Below are 17,581 nucleotides of genomic sequence, written 5' to 3' on the forward strand. Positions count from 1 at the left end.
GTGTGTCGGAGTCCTTCCTGGCTGGACTGCACAGGTTGGAGTGGCTTCCTGTCCTGGAGGTTGTCCCCACCGGGTGGAGGGCAGTGGTCAGGGGTGGTCTCGGGCCCGGGAACACCCACCCAGCCCACCCCCAGCTCTGCAGGCCTGCTGCTGGCTCGGGAGCCTCGCCTGCACCTGAGGGAGCGGCGCTCTGAGGACACCTAGTGTCTCCCTGGGCGGACCCGCCCCGCCCCGGGGCCTCGTTCAGGTCCCGCAGACAGTTCAGAGCAAAGTCAGAGTGGACTAAGAGACCACCCCGTCTAGGAATTCAGCCCAGTGGTGGGGGTTCCAGGTCTCTCTCATTCAAACGTCTCTCAGAGTCTCCCGCTGTGGGCGGGTTAAATCCCGGGCCTGCAGGCCTCACGCCAGTCCAGTCCTGTGCGGACCCGTGGAGGAGGCACTGGTTCCCGAGGCCGGCTGGGGGAGGGGCGCACGGGTGGCCTGTGCCCGCATTCGTCTGTCCCTACCTACCTGCCTCCACAGGCCTGTCTTTGTGCCTGTGGACAAAAGGCCTTTTGCCTGAAATAATGTTACTTAAAGTGACAGGAACAGTATCAAGTTTTGGAGACAGACACCCGTTTGGTCTCAGAAACGTACCCATGTAGCAAAGTATACAGTCTTAACAGGTGAGAATAAAATGTAACAAATGGATCACATTTGTTGGTTGAGTTCATCAGCTGCAGCGGAACCAATAAAAGTGCTTCTTCCCCCCACCCCGTGGCCTTTCTTCCCCCAAACTGTGTACAGCTTTGGTTACAAGCAAAGGCAGCAGAGCTTGGGCGTCTGGGCTGAATGCGTCGCCCTCACGATGGCGGGAAGGTGTGACATCACCTGTCCAGAGGCTCCGGGCGGCACTGAGCGCTTCCCCACCTCCAGGATCAGGGCGACCATCACCAGCAACACGGCACCTGGACGGGGAGACACAGGAGACGCCCAGGATGCGTCCTCCGCAGGGTTTCAGGATTTCCCTGTTCTCGGGGGCAGCCCTGCCCTCTGCTCCCAGAAGAGGACCGAGCCGTGAACGTGGCTGGAGGAGCCCGGCGCTGCAGACTGACCATGGCCTTGGAGGACCGGCCCGTTTGCAGAGGGATGGCTGTCCTTGGGCTCCGAGACTCAGGGGCTGCAGTGGTTTCAATCGGGAATCTTTCTACAAAACCTACATTGTAATAATGGAAATACTTACAAACTTTTTACAAAACAAACATTTATTAACACATTAAACTAAATTTTTGTAGACTTCCTAAAGAAACAAAGACAATTCTTCAGTAGGTAACAAAATAATCTATTTAAATTTCTTGTTAAGATGAGTCCACCCCATGGAACAGTTTACGTCAGCCAGGCAGGCTGGCTCTCTGCGAGAATAAAGCGTGAGAGTCGCTATTTTCTGTTCTGCAGACGCCACTGGGAGGCGCTGTCCTGGGAGGTGCAGTGACCCGGCCCGAGCGTGACCCGGGCACTCCCAGCGTTTCTGTGGCTGTCACTGCCTTGGACTCACGCAGAAAGTACCTTTCTCAGAAAATGGAAGTGTTTTCACAGCAAGTTTAATAAATTAAAATAAAAGACAAACAACTAGTGAACACAGAAGGATTCTTTTTCTAAGTGAACGTGTTTCCCGGGTCCCGTGAGTCAAAGCACTTTGCACACGCGACCTGCCCTCCCAGGGGACTGAGACTCAGGCTGCAGGAGGCCAGCCTGGGACGACGGGCGCGTGTAAGGCAAGTTACGTAAGGCACGATCCCAGGGGAGTGTGTGCCGAGCCTTTGGTCCCTTCTGCAGATCCGCACGTGCTCCCAGGGGGACAGATGGGGGCCTGGGACTTGCCTGTCAGGCCCTGGATGTGAAAATGAGACAGTCTGGGTTTCTCAAAATTGCAGAGATTAAGTCAGAGAAACCTAGCAAGATTCCAGCATCCTGTGTCTTTAGATTTGTTGCAGCCACCTCGGCGCTACTCGGGAACAAAGTAACTCAAGTGTTTAAGCCCCTCGCATAATTTTTCGCACCCCTCTGCAAAAACTAGGCTGTTTCCTGCTACAATCTTTGGTAGAGCTTTTACCTAATCAGATTTTTAGGAATGATACCCAACAGCCACATTTCATTTCGAACACCATTTTCTGACACTTGTAGCCACAGATGCTGTGAGCAGCCACTGCCTAGGGTGCGGCTCAGCGCCTGCGGAGCGGGCATGGGGAGGGGCGCGTCATCCCCTCCGACCCCCGAGTAGAGCTGATTTGCTTCAATTTGACAGGAAAGAAACAGCTGAAAATGCGCAGCCCCAGTTTTATTTCAGCGTGGTAGGAACACACCCGAAGTGAAGCCACACGGAAGCCTGCGGCAGGGAGAGGCCAGGGGGTGGCGGCAGCTTCAGGAGCGGGTGGGTGCGGTGTCTGCGGTGTAGCCAAGCAGCTAGCGAGCGTCGTGGGCGTCGGGACAACAGGTAGCGGGGTGATGACAGCAGGACTGAGCGAAGTCACTGCGTCGGCCACCTCATTGACAAAGTCACAGAGACCGCACAGTGAGGACGTCTAAGGGGAAGCTTCAGAGACGGTGCGACAGGCGTGCGCGTCAGCACAACTCGGGAGGGTCGCCTAAGCCGTCCCTGCCCACCGCTTGGCCTGCGGCTCCTTCCTTGGCCACGACGTCACCGCGGGTCCAGCCCTCATACCCGGCAAGGCTGAGCGCTACTCCCCGTCGGTCAGAGCGCGCAGCTGGGCGGGCCCCGCGTCCGGCTGGGGCGTCAGCTCACTGAGCCCGCCGACGGCGGCGGCCAGCAGTGCGGCCTGGGGGCCCCCGGCCGTGTCCGACTTGCAGGCCGGCTCCGCAGGCCCGTCCTCGGCCATGGCAGGTGTGCTGCCCTGGATGGCGGCCAGGTTGTGGAAGCGGCCATTTTCCGCGAAAGACAGCAGCGTGCCTGGGAGCGGGGGCGGCGCATGCTCTCCGTCAGGCCGCTCGGCCTTGGGCCCCTCGTCCTGCTTGGGGGAGCCATCTACAATGACAAGGAAAGACTTCCATGGGGTATTCCTATCATGGACCTACGGGCCAAACAGAGCACAAGTCACCGACCGCAGCGCCGCCACTCGGGCCCCGACGCCCGTCAGGCCCCCGGCCACCAGGCCCTCATCGCGGACCGGCCTCCCCCGGCTTACCGAGGTGTGCCGCCGCAGTGTGGACTTGTCGGTGAACGTCCGTCCGCACGCGTTGCACATGAACGGCTTCTCCCCCGTGTGGATGCGGTGGTGCCGCTGGAGGGCGTTGAGCTGCGTGAACTGCTTCCCGCACTGGTCGCAGCAGTAGGGACGCTCCCCTGGACGGAAGAGACACAGCGACCGGCTGCCCCTGCGGCCTGGACCCGGCCTGGAGGAGGGCGAGGCTGGCCAGGGAGGTCACAGCCTCTGCCGACCGCGGCGGGGCGGCTCCGGGCTTCCACAGACCGGACGTAAAGCCCCAAGTCCCTGACGTGCACGTGCATGTCCGCTGATCCAGACAGACCATCACCCCTAATGGCCACACACCCACATCCACCTTCCAACGTTCATATCCTTTCAGTCTGTCAGAGCCAGACACCAGAAACCCAGGAATTGTAAATGCCATCAGGACACACAGAGGTGAACTCTGGGTGCTTTTCTAGCAAACCTAACGCCTCCAGGGTGTCTTCCTGCCCCGCAGCCCCCTCGGCGACTGCCAGCCTCACCTGTATGGACTTTAATGTGCTGGTAAAGTGAGTTCCGCTGCGCAAAAGTCCTGAAACAAACTTCACATTTAAAGGGTTTGGACCCAGTATGGATTCTATTGTGGTGTTTTAAATACTCCTTAGAAGCGAAACTCTTGCCACACGTCTCACACATAAAAGGTCTTTCACCTGCAGGAAGAGAGGAAACACGCAGTCAGTAATGACGCAGGCGCTGGAGCACGCGGGGAGACCGGGTTCACCTCCAGCCCCACAGGAACCCCCACGAGGTGCCTTGGCGGGCAGCAGGCTACATTTTCTAGTTAAAATTATCAAAAGGAGGAGGTTGCGGAGCACGTGCTTAGCGTGCATGAGGACCTGGTTTGATCCCAGGTCCCTCCGTTAAAATAAATAAACTATTATAAGACACTAACACTTGTTCACGTCCAGCCCCTGCTGCTTGCTGAAAGCTGGTGTGACGCACCCGCGGAGAGCCCAAGGACGCTCCCCAGGCCAGGCGCTTTCACCTGGCTCGTGCCAGAAACTCAGCCCTTCTGGACAAGAGCCAGTTTTCCAGCTTGCCTGGTGGAGGAGCTGGACTCCTCACGGTGCTCCTCCCAGAGGGACAGGAGTCACGCTGGACAAGCCTGGCTGCCCTGAGCAGCAGCCCCCAGCCCGCCGGGGGGGCCGGGCCCAGGAGGGACACCCGCCTTCCAGGGTGCGTGGTCTGGGCCCTGAGCCCCACAGTCAGACTCCTGTCGGGGGGCCCGACTGCACAATCGTCCAAACACACTAGCGGTAATAAAACCCAAGTATATTTTCATTTTCATCAAACAACTGACTCTAACTTATCCCTTCAGTGTGGTGGCCTCAGGCTGCTTGTCTCCCACAGGAGCCCGGGTCTGCTCACTCTGGTCATTCAGTTCACATCACTGGCTCGTCTGTCTCGCCCGTGTTTGAACTCGAGGCTCAGGTGACAGTGCTTAGAATTAGAAGGAAAAACTCCTCCGTGCAGGGGGTGAGGACCTGGCTTAGTGTGACAGCCACAGCACAGGGCAGCTAGGCTGTGTGCACTCCCGCTCCCGCGCACAGGGCTCTGAGCCTCAGGAGCCCTGTGCGGAATCAGAGCAAAGACAGCCCACGTGGCCTCCCTCACGTGACACAACTCTACCACAGAGATTCGGAAAAAGCAGGTAATTCCACCTCCTTAACACATCGTGCAGCGAGTTAGTTTCTTCTCGTCTTTCACGTGCAGGTGTTCAGTAAGGCTGGGGTTAACCATGTGCTTAGTCGTGCGCCTCCCAACTCGCCATCCAAGCCCGGGTGCTGTTCCGCGTTCGGAGACCTTCCTCCGACGGCCCTGGTCGTGGACGGGAGGGAGGGCACCTACCCACTTACTGACCCACTTCCTTGGGGCTGGAGAGTCAGGCTGTTTCCAGAGACAGCAAGAAGAGGGTAACAGCATAGAGCTTCCCCCACCTTCTGAGCAACGTCTCTGAGAAAGGCCCCGCGGGGACTCGGGCTCCGTCAGTCAGCCCCGTCCGCACCCCTGGACCCCAGGGCCTCCGTGTGCAAGGCCATGGCAGCGGGCGCGTGCACTGGCTCACTCATGCTCACTCACGAGGTGGGAGGGCGACATCACTGCTCTGACCAGACCACTGGGCCGATGCCAGCTGCGAGATCAGTACACCGCAGTTTCCTGTCTACAGCCAGGAAAGGCATCAGCCCCAGAGTGCGTGGACTCACCTGTGTGACACCTTTTGTGATAAATCAGCATGTGGTTCTGAGTGAATCTCGCGCCACACTCGTCGCAGACAAAAGGCTTCTCCCCTGTGTGAATCCTGAGAGCACAACGTACAGACGGTAACTCAGATGTAGTTCAAAGCTCACTTTGTAATAACACACTTTCCACCTTCACTCGTGAAGCCGGTTTACCCCGGGCGCCCCAGTGAGAAGGACTGGAAGTGAGAGGCCCAGGACTGCCACCCCGAGTCCGCTTCTGCACAAGGCCGACACTGCCATGTCCCCACCAGACGCAGAGCCTCCACCCACGCCGGTCTTGTGGTTCGGGCTGTCGCCAGACACATGCGGACAGGGACCACGCCTCTGCACGCTGCTTAAGACACTAAATAAGGTCTGTAAAGCTTCCCCATTGAGACTGATCTCCCACAAACCCCTTAGGGACCATTGCTGACAAACCACCACGTGATCAAAATGTTTACCATCCTCTCCCAAGTGACATAAGCCGTCTAGAAAGAACTGCTCCCAACGTGCTGGCTGCACTGGTCCCCAGGGCGCCTGCGTCAGCACCTCACTTCACGGCAAGGTGAGTGCAGTGGCCGCCACCACGGTTCACTTAGCCCTTCCTGGGCCAGGCAGTTCAATGGCAGTAACGGGACGGTGGCCACCCCGCCACCAGCCTTGGCCCAGGTTTGAGGGTAGGTCTGGAGCAGAAACCTGTTCTGTCTGCATTTCAGGCATAAACACTGATCACCATAAGGGAACTTATTTAAAAACTGGATGTTCAAAAATCAGGGACCAGAGATCACTGCTCTAATTCTGGAGTTTAGACTAAATGGCAGCAGGTGCTCTCCAAGCCCAGAAAAGTGTCACCTGACTGAGGTCCTCAATGAGACCGCGCGACCCAGCAGGTCACATGCCAGAGTTCTACGTGAAGAGTTGGGACAAGGGGGCGGCAGGAGGCCAGCAGTGGGGCCTGGCGACACTTCCTGTGCCCAGGGATCCACCTCCTGGCATCTCTGCCCGGAAAGAGAATCCAGGGGTCTCAAAGCAGCCTCCCAACTGGGAGCACGAACAGACTAGTGAGGGCCCCTCAGCAGTGCGGCCACACTGGCCAGGCCCGCCAGCCCGTTCCAGGGACGCGGGCCGCCCTACCTCATGTGGGTCTTCAGAGCCGAGGGCTGCGAGAACCTGGCCTGGCACTCGGTGCAGCCGTAGGGCTTGTGACCCGTGTGCGTGCGCTCGTGCAGTCGCAGTGCCGTCTTGGAGCTCAGGCCCTTCCCGCACTGCTGGCACTGGTGCCGCTCGCCGCCGCCCTCGTGCACCTGCACCACGTGCCGCTTCACGTCCTTCTTCCGCTTGAACTTCTTCCCGCACAGCTCGCAGGGGAAGTGGCGCTCACTGCTGTGCACGTGGCGCTGGTGGCCCCGCAGGTTGCAGCGGTTGGCGAAGGTCTGGCCGCAGGTGTCGCAGCGGTGGACCACCTCGGTGGCCACGCCGTGGTGGTGCCGCACGTGCTTCAGGAAGCTCTTCTCGTACAGGAAGGCCTTCTCGCAGACGGTGCACTGGAAGCCGCTCCTCCTCGCCCCCGCCGAAGCCCCGTCCTCCTCCTCCTCCTCTTCCTCCTCCTCCTCCCCGGGCCCCGCCCTCGGCAGCTCTCCCTCAGCCTCTGCCCCAGCACTGCCGTCCTCGTCTTTGGTCACCGGCTCCTTCTCTGTTGCCACGGTGTCCGGGCTGGGGTCTCGGGGGCACCCGGGGTCCCCCCCGGCCTCCTCCACTCCCTTCTGCTGCTCGCGGAGCCTCCGGGTATACTTCTTTTTAGGGATTTCCACAAACACCTTTCTCCCAGCCAGCCTCCCGCTCGCCCTCCTGACCTTAGGGTAGGGAGGCTTGGCGGCCTCTCTTCTCTTGTCCGGCTTGTCCTTGGGCTTCCTCGGGCACGCGCCTGGCGGCACGCCACTGCTCACTCTCTCGCTCGGGGGATCTGGGGAGCCTGCGAGGCCGTTGGCGAGAGGGCCATCCACAGCCACCCCTTCCCGAGGGTCAGGGACGGTGGCAGCAGCGACCAGGGAGCCACCGCTCCCTTCTGCCTCCTGAGACTCCGAGAAATTCTGCAACTCCAGAAGTACAGACTCTAACATTTGTTTCTTCAACTGAAAGCAAGTTTCGGACAAGTCCAAGCACTTCAGCCTGTCGGCCACCTCCAGCATTCGCGGCACCCGGTCTTCCTCCACCTGCACTTTTGCGGTGTAGACAAACTCAAGAAAAGAAGCAAAGTCAGCAACCTGTACTTCGTCTAAGTAGACATTAGTCCTGGCACCATCCACAGTCTTCTCGTTAAGGAACACTTCCTTAAAAAACTTGCTGGTGGCAGCCAGCACTGCCTTGTGGGCCATGAATTCCTCACGGACACCCTGGTACTCCACGCTGACAGTCACGTCGCACAGGTGACCCAGAAGGCGGAGCTGGTGCATCTCACGCAGAAGGTTAAAGGGTGAGGACTTGGATTCCAGCAGAACCGCACCACTTTCCATGTTTCTTCTTTCCAGAAATAGCTTTTAAAACAAAAGCAAGAATTATTCGTGCATGAGCAACCATGGAAGTAAAAGGATTAGAAACTCTCTGAGGATTACTTCAGTTCTTCAGAGGATTTACACTGATTAATAACCTAAACCTAACTTTTCTCATACACAGATTCAAATCACATGCCACTAAGCACGTTTCTGAAGCCCTGGTGCACTTTCCTAAGATACGAGCATGAAAACGTAGTCTGAGATTTCCACCAGCGATAAAGTTAAAATTAATGAAATACATTAAAGGAGTCATTTGTTTATCTGGATCATTTTCTAGTTTGTTCATAGCTCCAAAGCCCCCAAACTAACAGAATTTATAGGCAACAATAAATGTCTACTTTGACCAGAAAACCAAATAATCAAAATACATGGCAGCCACCGTCTGAGAGCAACCCTTAGAGGATGCCGTCAGCGTCTGAAAACAGCCAACTAAATAGATACCTCTTTCCATGAACAAAACTTGGAAAAGTAGCCCAGGATCCATGGCCACTTCCAACCCCGAAACCCCTCCTACCCGGGGTCCCCGTTCCCCGGGCCGCGCTGCGGCCCGTGTCCCCCGAGCGGAGACCAGGGCCCCTCCGAACGGCAGGCGGCTCCGTGCGGGCGGCTGACAGGCCGTCCTGGGGCTGCCCCGCCGCTTCACGGGCGCGCTGACAAGGTCACGGGAGCGGCCGGGTCCCCGCGCACCGCGCCGCCCTCCCGCCGCCCGGTCCGGACCCGGCGCGGACGCTCCCCGCGGCGCTCCCGCACCTGCCCCTCCTCCAGGCCCGCCGGCCCCGCCCCCCGCCCCGCCCCCGCGCGGCCCGCGGCCCGGAGGCCGGCCTCACCTGCGCGGCCAGCCCCTCAGAGGCCGCCGGCCGGAGGACAGCGCCCGCGGCCGGCAGGGAAATGGCCGCAGGTGGCCTCCTCTCCCCACGCCCGCCGGCCGGCCTGGCCCCGTCCCGACTCCCCGGAGGCCTCCCGGCCGAATCGGAGCCCTGGCAGCGCCCGCCGCCGGCCCTCCGCGCCCCCCGCCCCGCGGGCCGCGCACCCACCACCCGGCCGTCACCACCGCGCTTCCGAGGACCAGGCCCTGGGACCGACGGACGGACAGGGGCGGGACGGCGCGGAGAGGGGGACGCTGATTGGTTGCTGCAAGCCTGGCCCCGCCCCCTGCCGGTGGGCTGTCCTGCGCGCACACGTCCGACTGCGGAGGCAGGGAAGTTACGTGATCCGTCGCACGCTGCCGCCCGCGCGTTCGACCGACTGCGCAAATTGCGTCACCCATAGCGAGCCAAGTCTGCGCCTGCGTGGAAAGCTGCGACGCCGACTCGGCGCCTCTCGCAACGCGGAGGGGGCGGGGTGGCGGGGTGGGCAGGGTGGGCGCCCCCACCAGGAAGGCGTGTGACCTACCGGGCGCGCGGTCACGTACTGGCTCCTCCCCAGCCTCTACCCGAGGGCAGGACAGCGGGTGGGCGGCCCCCGGGAGAGGGCGGGGCGGGCACCCGGAAGTGAGCCGGCGGGGCAGAAGTGCGCAGGCGGGTCCCCGGAAGTAGGGGGCGGCCCCGGAGGTGGGCGGGGCGCTGCCACGTGCCGCAGGCAGCGGTGGGCTGAGCTGAAGCAGGTGCGGTGCGGTGTTGGTACGCGGCAAGCGGGCAGTTAAGAGCGGAGCCGGAGCCGTGTGTGCTCAGAGATCCTGCGAGCTTCGGGCTGGAGCCGCCGTTTCCAGGTGTGTGCGCGCCGTCGGTGACCGCCGGGCACCGGCTGAGGCGTCGCGTCCGAGTTGGGAACGCGTCGTCGCAGCCTGGAGGGTTGACATCGCAGCTCGGAGCGTCCGTTTGTCCCCATTTCTCCCAGATGTCCAGCAGACCCAGGCACACTCGCGGCTCGCGGACCTGTCACCCTCGTATCTTCTGGTCCAGAAACGAGGCAGATCCTCTGCTCAGTCGTCGTATAAAACAGCCCTTCTTACTGTCTCTGACACGGTCCGTAAAGCATCCACCGGAAACGGCTGGGATGCTGTGTGAACCAACGGCGCCCTGGTCCCGGGGAGCAGGGCCTGGGTGAGGGTCTAGCGAGGAGGCCTCGGGCAGCCTCTTTTCCCTTGGGTCAGGGCAGTAGAGGAAGGGAGTAGCCAGAACGGAGTGATTGGAAATAACTGTAGTTAACCATCCTTCAGCTTCTGTGTTTAGGGCTGTTAAGTTCTCAAGTCCATCACAGAATAGAAGGCCTCGCCCTGACACACACGATGTCATTGGTGGAAGGAGCCTAGGGCCAGCGAGCCTGCAGGCCATGTGGCAGAGGGCAGCTGGCCCAGGCCCAGCTCCTCCTCCGGGTAGGGCACGTTCTAGGGGCCCTTCCTGCCACCTCCAGTGAACCTGGCACTGCGCCCACCTGCCCTTTCTGGGTGCGGTCAGCACAGAAGCCAGTGGCCTCAGGGAAGTGAGTCAGCACTGGTTTCAGTGAAGCCCAAACAGGACAAAGCAGTTCCACCACCTTTCCCACTCTACTTTCTAGCTTCTGATTTGTACAAACCTACACATAATCTCTACTTTGCTGCTGCATCTAAAAAATATGACTGAGTTCTGATGGTTCCTGAACAGCCCTGCCCTCCTCACACACCTGTTGGCCATTTCTCCCTCCGGCTTTGCCTGGATGTAGGTCCTGCAGTCATGCCCCTTCTCGGGAGGATTTCCAGAATCCATCTGAGTTGCTGGAGACCGGGGCTCATGCCCAGGTGCACGGGCTGACAGTTTACTCTTTCTGCTGTATAAGGACGGCTCTTGCCCTCCATCCAGGTTCTCAGCTTGCTCCTGCAAACGCATCTCCTCCCTGCAAACTTTCCCATTCTGGTTCCAAGTCTCAATAAGAACAGAATGTGCTTCATGGTTACAGAGGGTGAGCCACCACCCTCTGTTACTGGTGTAGTCACTTCTCACAGAACTCTGAAGTGGTAGTATTATCACCCCCTCCCATTATACAGATGAGGAAACTGAGGCACGGGAAGTTTAGCCTACTTATCCAAGGTCACACAGTGCAAGATAGAGCCAGCTTCGAACCTCCACAGGAGACCTCTACCCAGACCACACGCCTTCCTAGCTACAGAACAGAGGCGCTATCTCCTGTCAGACCAGGTAAACATCAGAAAAGAACCACAGAAGGTGCGATTAAATAGCATCCTAAAAGTTCCATGTCTGGTTTGTACGAATCCAAAAGTGAACCCTGAGAAGTGTGGTTTCTAAGGTATTGGGGGCAGATGGGGCAGCCTCTTGCAGAAGCCCAGGGATCTAGCCTTTACTGCCTGACCACCTCACCTCCACACCCTCCTGGGCACTGTGGATACTGAAACCCCCACCGGGTGGGAAAAGCTAAGTACATGATGACCAGGCTGTAGCCATGACATCAGCTGCTGCACTTCGGAGAACTGGCCTCAAAGAAGTGGGAACAAACCGACCCTGGAACTGAAGATAAACTGTACTTAATCAAGAAGACGCTGGTCAGACACCGCACGACCAATCTCAGCAGGATTGTTGGCGCTGACTGTCCTGTTCGGCAAGCAGCCCCCTCCCTCCACCTGTGCACCCCGAAACTCCCCTTTGAAACTCTTGCCAACTGATTGGCAGCGGGGAGTGGGCCTTTGGACAGAAGCCCACCCCCACCCCCCTGCCGGCCTCCGAAATAAAACAAATTTTCCTTTCTACTTACAGGCGCCTCTCTTTGTATTGGCTCTGAGCAGGGAGCAGCCAGACGTGAGTTTCGGTAACAGAATTGAGTAAGAATGAGTAATTTTCAGGTAATACATTGGTGAAAAACTGAAGAAAACCTACTCGCCCACAAGGAGATGACTGAATAATTATAATATACCAATGCACTGGTTTACTGTGCAGTCATTAAAATGATGTTTTTAAAAATGTCTAATGAAACTTTTGATCACTTCAGAATATATACATTTATCAAATCATCAAGTACAGACTTCAGTGAAGCTGGGAAAATGTGAAATTTCCTGGGGAAATGCTCACCATGTGATAGTAAAGAAGGTATGCTTCTTTACTCAGGAGATGATCGCATTTACAAGCAAACGTATAGACGCACACCAGGACCACCCTTCGGCAAGTCCTAGACTGCAGGGGCAGGAGCGCAGAAGCTGCGCGCGCAGCTCCCAGCCCCGCCCCCCCCACGTCCCCGCCCCTTCCGGCTCCTCAGGCGCTCACGCCTACTGGCGGTCACGCCGTCCTCCGATTGGTCCTGCGCGGTCGCGGGATGATGATGCCGCCGCCTTGCTTGCGGGTCGGAAGCGCGGGCACTTTGGCGTGCGGACCTCGGGCTGGTGGCCGCGGGGCTGGTTCGGGCTGGTCGGGGCCCGGGGCTGCGCGGTGCCGCCGCTCGCGCCCCCGGCCGTCAGACCGGCGTCTGAGGGCAGCTGGGGCCCAGCCACGACTTTGCGCCCGGCACAGGCCTTCACCTGCCGGAATCTGGGCAAACTACCCGGGTCGAACTTCCCACAAGGGTAGCTGGTGGTTCTTTTAATATTTAAAACGTACCCGTTTTGAGGAGGCTCCAGTATGTTTCAGAGAAGCATCTACTTGGAGACTGGGGAGGAAGGTCACTCCTCGCCATGCCCGCACCTTGAAAGCCCTTTATTTCTGGCTGCAGAAACACATTTCTGATTCTACAGTAAGATTTAAATCTGTGTGGACTGTGTTTTTGGTTTTTTTTTTTTTTTAAATGAAGTTTACGAGTAAATGGTTGCAGCAAATACCTTGTCTCCTCAGTAAAAATCGAGAACCTAATCTCTAAGGACAGCCATCCTTACGTTTTTGCCAGTCCTTCCAGGAGGTCGTGCATACAGAGCCAAGCCTGTGTGGAATCTTTTTTTTTAAAGCACTAATTAATTTCTTCATCTCTAAAATGAGGTTGGAAATAGTGCAAAGTACCTTGAGAAGTTCTTGGGACGTTTTTCTCGATGCTTGGGACAACTATTGTTGACATTCTACAAAGAGTTTGAACTCTTCTGACTACCAAAGAATCTGGAAGACTGTTTCACAATCATATCATGGCGTTTTCAAGGCTGCACAGTAATCCACTCTAGAAATATTACAACTTGTTTAATCTCATTGATGGACTTTTAGGGTACTTTGATTATTATCACAAAGACCCTGTGATGAATCATTTTGTATAAAGGTTACGTACAAGCAGTTGCACTTGCAAAGTATGTATCCCTAGAAACGGAACCACAGCAATAAGGGCCTGAATTGTGTCACTTGCTCTCAGAAGAGCTTGTGCAGTCACCGCCCCGAACAGCTGAGCAGGAACGCTCCTTCTCCTGGACCCTGGCCAGCGTGGGGTACAGCAGTATGTTCTGGTCCACTATCACTATGAATGATGCAAAGTGGCGGTTCCTACCTGTTAGATGACTTTGACCGCAGTTTGCAGGAAGGCCCATCAAACTCGTTACTGGGCGTTGCTGACTCGAGACCTGGAGTTGGGGTTAGTCCAACAGTGCATCAGAATCGCCTGGAACCCAACTTCCCTTTCCCCTCTGCTCTTCAGTTCTGTTTGCTGTGCCCGAGCCTGGAACCTTCGCTCTTGCAAGGGCAGTAGGATTACCCGAGACCCACTAGGAGGTCTACCCAGAGATGAGCAGGGGTTCAGTCCTTTGAAAATGTGTTAACAAAGGGGGGCTTCAGGGAAACTGCCACATCTACTGTGGTTGTCCTTTGTAACATGCCTTTAAAAACTGAGGTTGGGCGAGCACCCTGTCCGGTAGCGAGGCCACGTGCACCTCTGCGGTGTGTGTGCTAGGATCCTTTCCCGAGTCTCCACTTTGCTAAGCCTTTCTGATCTATAGACTCTTACCTGGTTCAGACGTTATCTTTGTCCTGTGTGCAGAAGCTTCTGAATGTGGTCTATTCCAAGCTTGAAAGGTGCACGTTGATCCTCCTGTTTTGAGTTGATCATGATTCACGCAGCAGGCTCTGTCCTGACCCTGCACTCAGGCTTCCCAGGTGTAATACTCCTCCCACTGTGCAGACGAGGAACGTGAGGCTTGGAGACACTGAGCAGTGGCTGAAATCTGAGCCCAGTTCCTGCCTCCGCAACGCCCAGGGGTTGACCTGCATGCTCCTCCGATGTCACAGTCTTCCAGCGACAGAAGAGGAGGCTGTTCCTCTAAAGCGGCAGCCCTCCAGCCTTACTAGGCATCAGGACCGCGTGGACAGTTGGTTTGAGAGCCTGCATCCCTTGCCAGTGCCCAGGTGGTTGTCCTGCTCCAGCGGGTCCCTGGGGCACGTCTGGAACCAGGGTGAGTCTCCGGGGCCTGCGGTTCTGCTCCCCTCTGAGCTTGCAGCTCCCCGGGTCCTGAGATGGAAGCTTTTCCGCCACCTCATCCAGGCCAGGCGAGTGTGACTTCTTTGTTGTGTTTCAGGAAACGCCGTGAGCCAGCGTGCAGGGCTGCCGAGCTGGCCAGTGTGTACCGCCCAGCACGGATGAGAAGCCGCCCTGCTGTGTGGAGGAGCCCCCGCTGATGTGAGGCAGAAGGCCCTGAGCCAGGTTTCCCGCTGCCTGCCTTCCAGCTCATTCCACGTCAGTGCAGTCCACTGCCAGCCTCCAAGCACCCAGAAGCGGGAGGCCGCCCAGCATACCTTCACTCTGAAGGCTCCCTGGTCTGACCGTGTGGACTGGAGGTTTGGCAGGGTCGCTCTAGGTTGCAGGGTGGCTGGCGGTGGGGTTGCGGGAGCGCCTTCCATGTGGTCTGCAGGTTTTCCTGGCAGCGGGTGGGGCTGCTGGGCCACCTGAGTCCCGGCAGCAGGACTGCTGACGTCACGATTGGTCCCCCTGACCCACCTGTTTGCTTTGCCATGTAGAAGGCCCTGGTTCTGAAATCCTGAATAAAAACACCACTTGTGCAGGCTTGTGCATTTGGTTGGGGGTGATGGAGGAGTGTTTGGGGTAGGGCACACCTGAGGGGACCCGAGGGGCCACAGTGCCTTGGCTGGGCCCGTGGCATGGGAGCGCACACACGCAGGCGCACACACTCACCTGCACACCATTCCTTAGGGAAACTGAAACAGTTCGTCTTCAGGCTCAAGCGGGAGGTGCAGGGGAAGCCTCACCCTTTCCGCTCCCGCCGGGCCTGCTGGAGGACAGTGCTCGCGCCGAGTCAGGGCGAACGAGACTGGGCGGCCACCTGGCTCGCCTTCCGCCTGGGAGTGGGAGGTGGCAGCTCAACAGCAAGAGAGCGTGGCCTTGGCGGCCTGGCCGGGGCACTCTTCACGCCTGGGTCTGAGCTCCCCCGCGTTTGCTTCAGGGCAGCCGCAAGCCCACGTGGCGCCTCATTTCAGGGAAGAAGCGGGGGAGGCCCTGACGCTCTTGGGGCGTCGAGGACCAGGGTCTTTCCGGCCTCGCCTTCGTGGAGCCCGACGGGCATCGGGGTCTGCACTTCACATCAACCTTTTCGCTTCTGAGACACATTCCAGCTGAAAAGGCGCTGGTGTCCCCTGTGGCTCCCAGGCTCCGGACAAGCATCCTCCTTCATCTCTGTGCCGCGACAGTAGGAACCAGCGACCCCTGTGGCTGTTCTGACTTCAGTTAGCTAGAACGACGTATAAACCCAGCACCCAGTCACAGGAGCCACATTTCAAGTGCTCAGCGGGTCCCACATGGCTGGGGGCACGTCCTCCCACCAGGCCCAGTGGGACAGCCTGGTGCCCCTGCTCCCAGCACTCGTGGTCCTGTCCGCACGCCCCTCCTTCCCTGTTTCCAGAGTCGACTGGTCTGCAGCATAAACTGGGCTGAAGTAGGGTGACCGCCCAGTTTTCCTGGGCCTTTCTCGATCTTAGCTTTAAAAACCCATCCAGGAACCCCCAGCCCTGGGCAGACCAGGGCGGTCGGTCCGCCAGGCAGCGACCCACAGATCAAGTGCTGTCTGATGAGCTCTTCAAGGGCGCCCTGCTGACGCCTGGCACTCACTGGCAGACGGGAAAGGCCTGCATTCACCCACATCCTCCAAAGCCCCGCACGCTGGTGGGAGGCTGAGTGCCTGGACCCCTCAGCTGGGCTGGCGCCCTCCTGGCCCCTGCGCCCTCCGTCACCCGAGTTTCTTAGCCGTGAGCCTTTGGAGGGGAGGAGTTGGCTGTCTCTCAACCTGGGACCTTCTCTCCTGGGCCACCTGAGTGGGTTTTCTGAGGCCCCCAACACTGCTGAGATCTTCTGGCTTTAGAACACAGACCTCTTGCTCTGGGGGGCTCTCGCCCTGAGCAACTCCAGGAGCCCTTGAGAATCTGTCCACCTGCTTCTCAGCCTCTCCCAGGGGCCCAGTCACCCAGCACCCAAGAGACCCCTCAGGCCAGGCTCCCCACTCAGGCCTGCGTCTCAGCCCAGGAAACCAACCCGGGCTTCCCCTAAGCACAGGCTGCCCCAGTACAGCAGTCTTCTGTCCCGCAACTCTCCGTCTGGTTCCTGGGGTCAGGCCCCTCTGCTCTGTCATAGGGAGTGGGAGCCCTCCCGACACGGCAGCAGGACCCGCCCTGCCCAGCCGTCCCTGGGGACACACAGCCCGGGGACAGCGGTCCCTGCAGGCTGTGTCCAGTGGGGGCCCGTCAGGCTCAGCAGATCCTGTTAATTCCCCTTCTCTCTGGGCTAGAGGCAGGGACGTGGCACCTCACCCCTTCCCTGCTTTCTCCCAGGAAATTGCTCCCCCAAATGCCCACCCCACTCCCCACCATCTCCCATCGTGCAGAGCAGTCGCCCCCGAGGTCCCAATCTGCTGGGGAGATTGGGGTTTCCTGGCCTTGGCCAGTCTGCTGGGCGATGGTACCTTCTGCCATCAGTTAGATGATACCCACCAGGGAGGACTGAATGTGAGACAGGCTGGGACCTGGGACCTCTGGCTACAGGGCCTGCACTTGGACAGACTCCCCTGGAGCAACAGAACACAAAGGAACTACAAGGGACTAAAAATAACTGTGTGCATGTGCAGCTGGGGCCCACTGTGAACAAGATGCAGGAAGACCAAGTACCCAACTGCCACTTCTGTGGTGCTGGGCATGATCCCTGCGCACCCCTTGGTGGTGCCGACCACCTGAGCCACCCCTCCCACATGAGCCCTGGACCTTTCCCCACCTGCCCCCATTTAAGGACCAGCTCGCTTGCCCCCGACCCCGGGGAGCGAGCAGGGGCGCCTGTCACTTGTTCTCGCTCCGTCTGCTGCGGCACGAGCCCCAGGAAAGCCTCGCCTGAATCCCTCGCCCGGCCTCTTGTCAGCTTCTATTGATTAAGGAGTCCAAGGACCCTGGTGGGTAACAGCTGGAGGCCCGTGTCCACGGCTCACACCGCGCCTACTTCCACTACCGTGACTCGCTAGTGCTGCATCGCCTCCCTTCCTCCCGCCCCACCTCCATACATATTTTTGTGGTTTCCCATTTTCTTGTTTTGTTGCCCTTTTCATCTGATTTCTCCTCACTGGTGTGTAAGGGCGCCTTACACAGGAAGGAGATAGTCCTGTCCTGTTTCACACTCTTTCCTCCATCTTGGCACTGATTCCAGTTCGCTGTGTAAACAGGCCCCCAGACAGCAGTGGCTTCAGTCA

The 17,581-nt window shown here is 58.5% G+C and overlaps 1 protein-coding gene and 1 long non-coding RNA gene across 4 annotated transcripts; one reads left to right on the forward strand and one right to left on the reverse strand.

Moving 5' to 3' along the window:
* Positions 1–1,226: 1,226 nt before the first annotated feature.
* GZF1 (GDNF inducible zinc finger protein 1) lies at positions 1,227–9,718 on the reverse strand. Of its 3 annotated transcripts, none has more exons than XM_032461717.1 (6): positions 9,409–9,718; positions 6,599–7,998; positions 5,450–5,544; positions 3,728–3,895; positions 3,183–3,340; positions 1,227–3,068 (listed from the first exon to the last, which is right to left on the reverse strand). In XM_032461717.1, the coding sequence occupies exons 2-6, from the start codon at positions 7,975–7,977 to the stop codon at positions 2,718–2,720; spliced, it is 2,151 nt and encodes a 716-aa protein (XP_032317608.1). In that variant the 5' UTR covers positions 7,978–7,998; positions 9,409–9,718; the 3' UTR covers positions 1,227–2,717. The 3 variants fall into 3 exon arrangements, with proteins under 3 accessions (XP_032317608.1, XP_032317607.1, XP_032317605.1); XM_032461716.1 differs by lacking the exon at positions 9,409–9,718 and adding an exon at positions 9,051–9,168; XM_032461714.1 differs by lacking the exon at positions 9,409–9,718 and adding an exon at positions 8,844–9,097.
* Positions 9,719–12,228: 2,510 nt separating this feature from the next.
* LOC116657893 lies at positions 12,229–14,902 on the forward strand. The gene is made up of 2 exons (XR_004313058.1): positions 12,229–14,296; positions 14,420–14,902. It is a non-coding gene; the product is annotated as an uncharacterized LOC116657893 (long non-coding RNA).
* Positions 14,903–17,581: the final 2,679 nt, after the last annotated feature.

This window comes from Camelus ferus, chromosome 19 (assembly GCF_009834535.1).
Source record: "Camelus ferus isolate YT-003-E chromosome 19, BCGSAC_Cfer_1.0, whole genome shotgun sequence".
Lineage (NCBI taxonomy): Eukaryota > Metazoa > Chordata > Mammalia > Artiodactyla > Camelidae > Camelus > Camelus ferus.

Coding starts and splice junctions, on each gene's coding strand:
- GZF1 (XM_032461717.1), bottom strand. CDS start 7,977: ATGGAAAGTGGTGCGGTTCTGCTGGAATCCAAGTCCTCACCCTTTAAC. Junction 5,545..6,598: donor GCTCTGAAGACCCACATGAG/GTAGGGCGGCCC, acceptor TTGTGCTCTCAG/GATTCACACAGGGGAGAAGC. Junction 3,341..3,727: donor GCACATTAAAGTCCATACAG/GTGAGGCTGGCA, acceptor TCTTCCGTCCAG/GGGAGCGTCCCTACTGCTGC.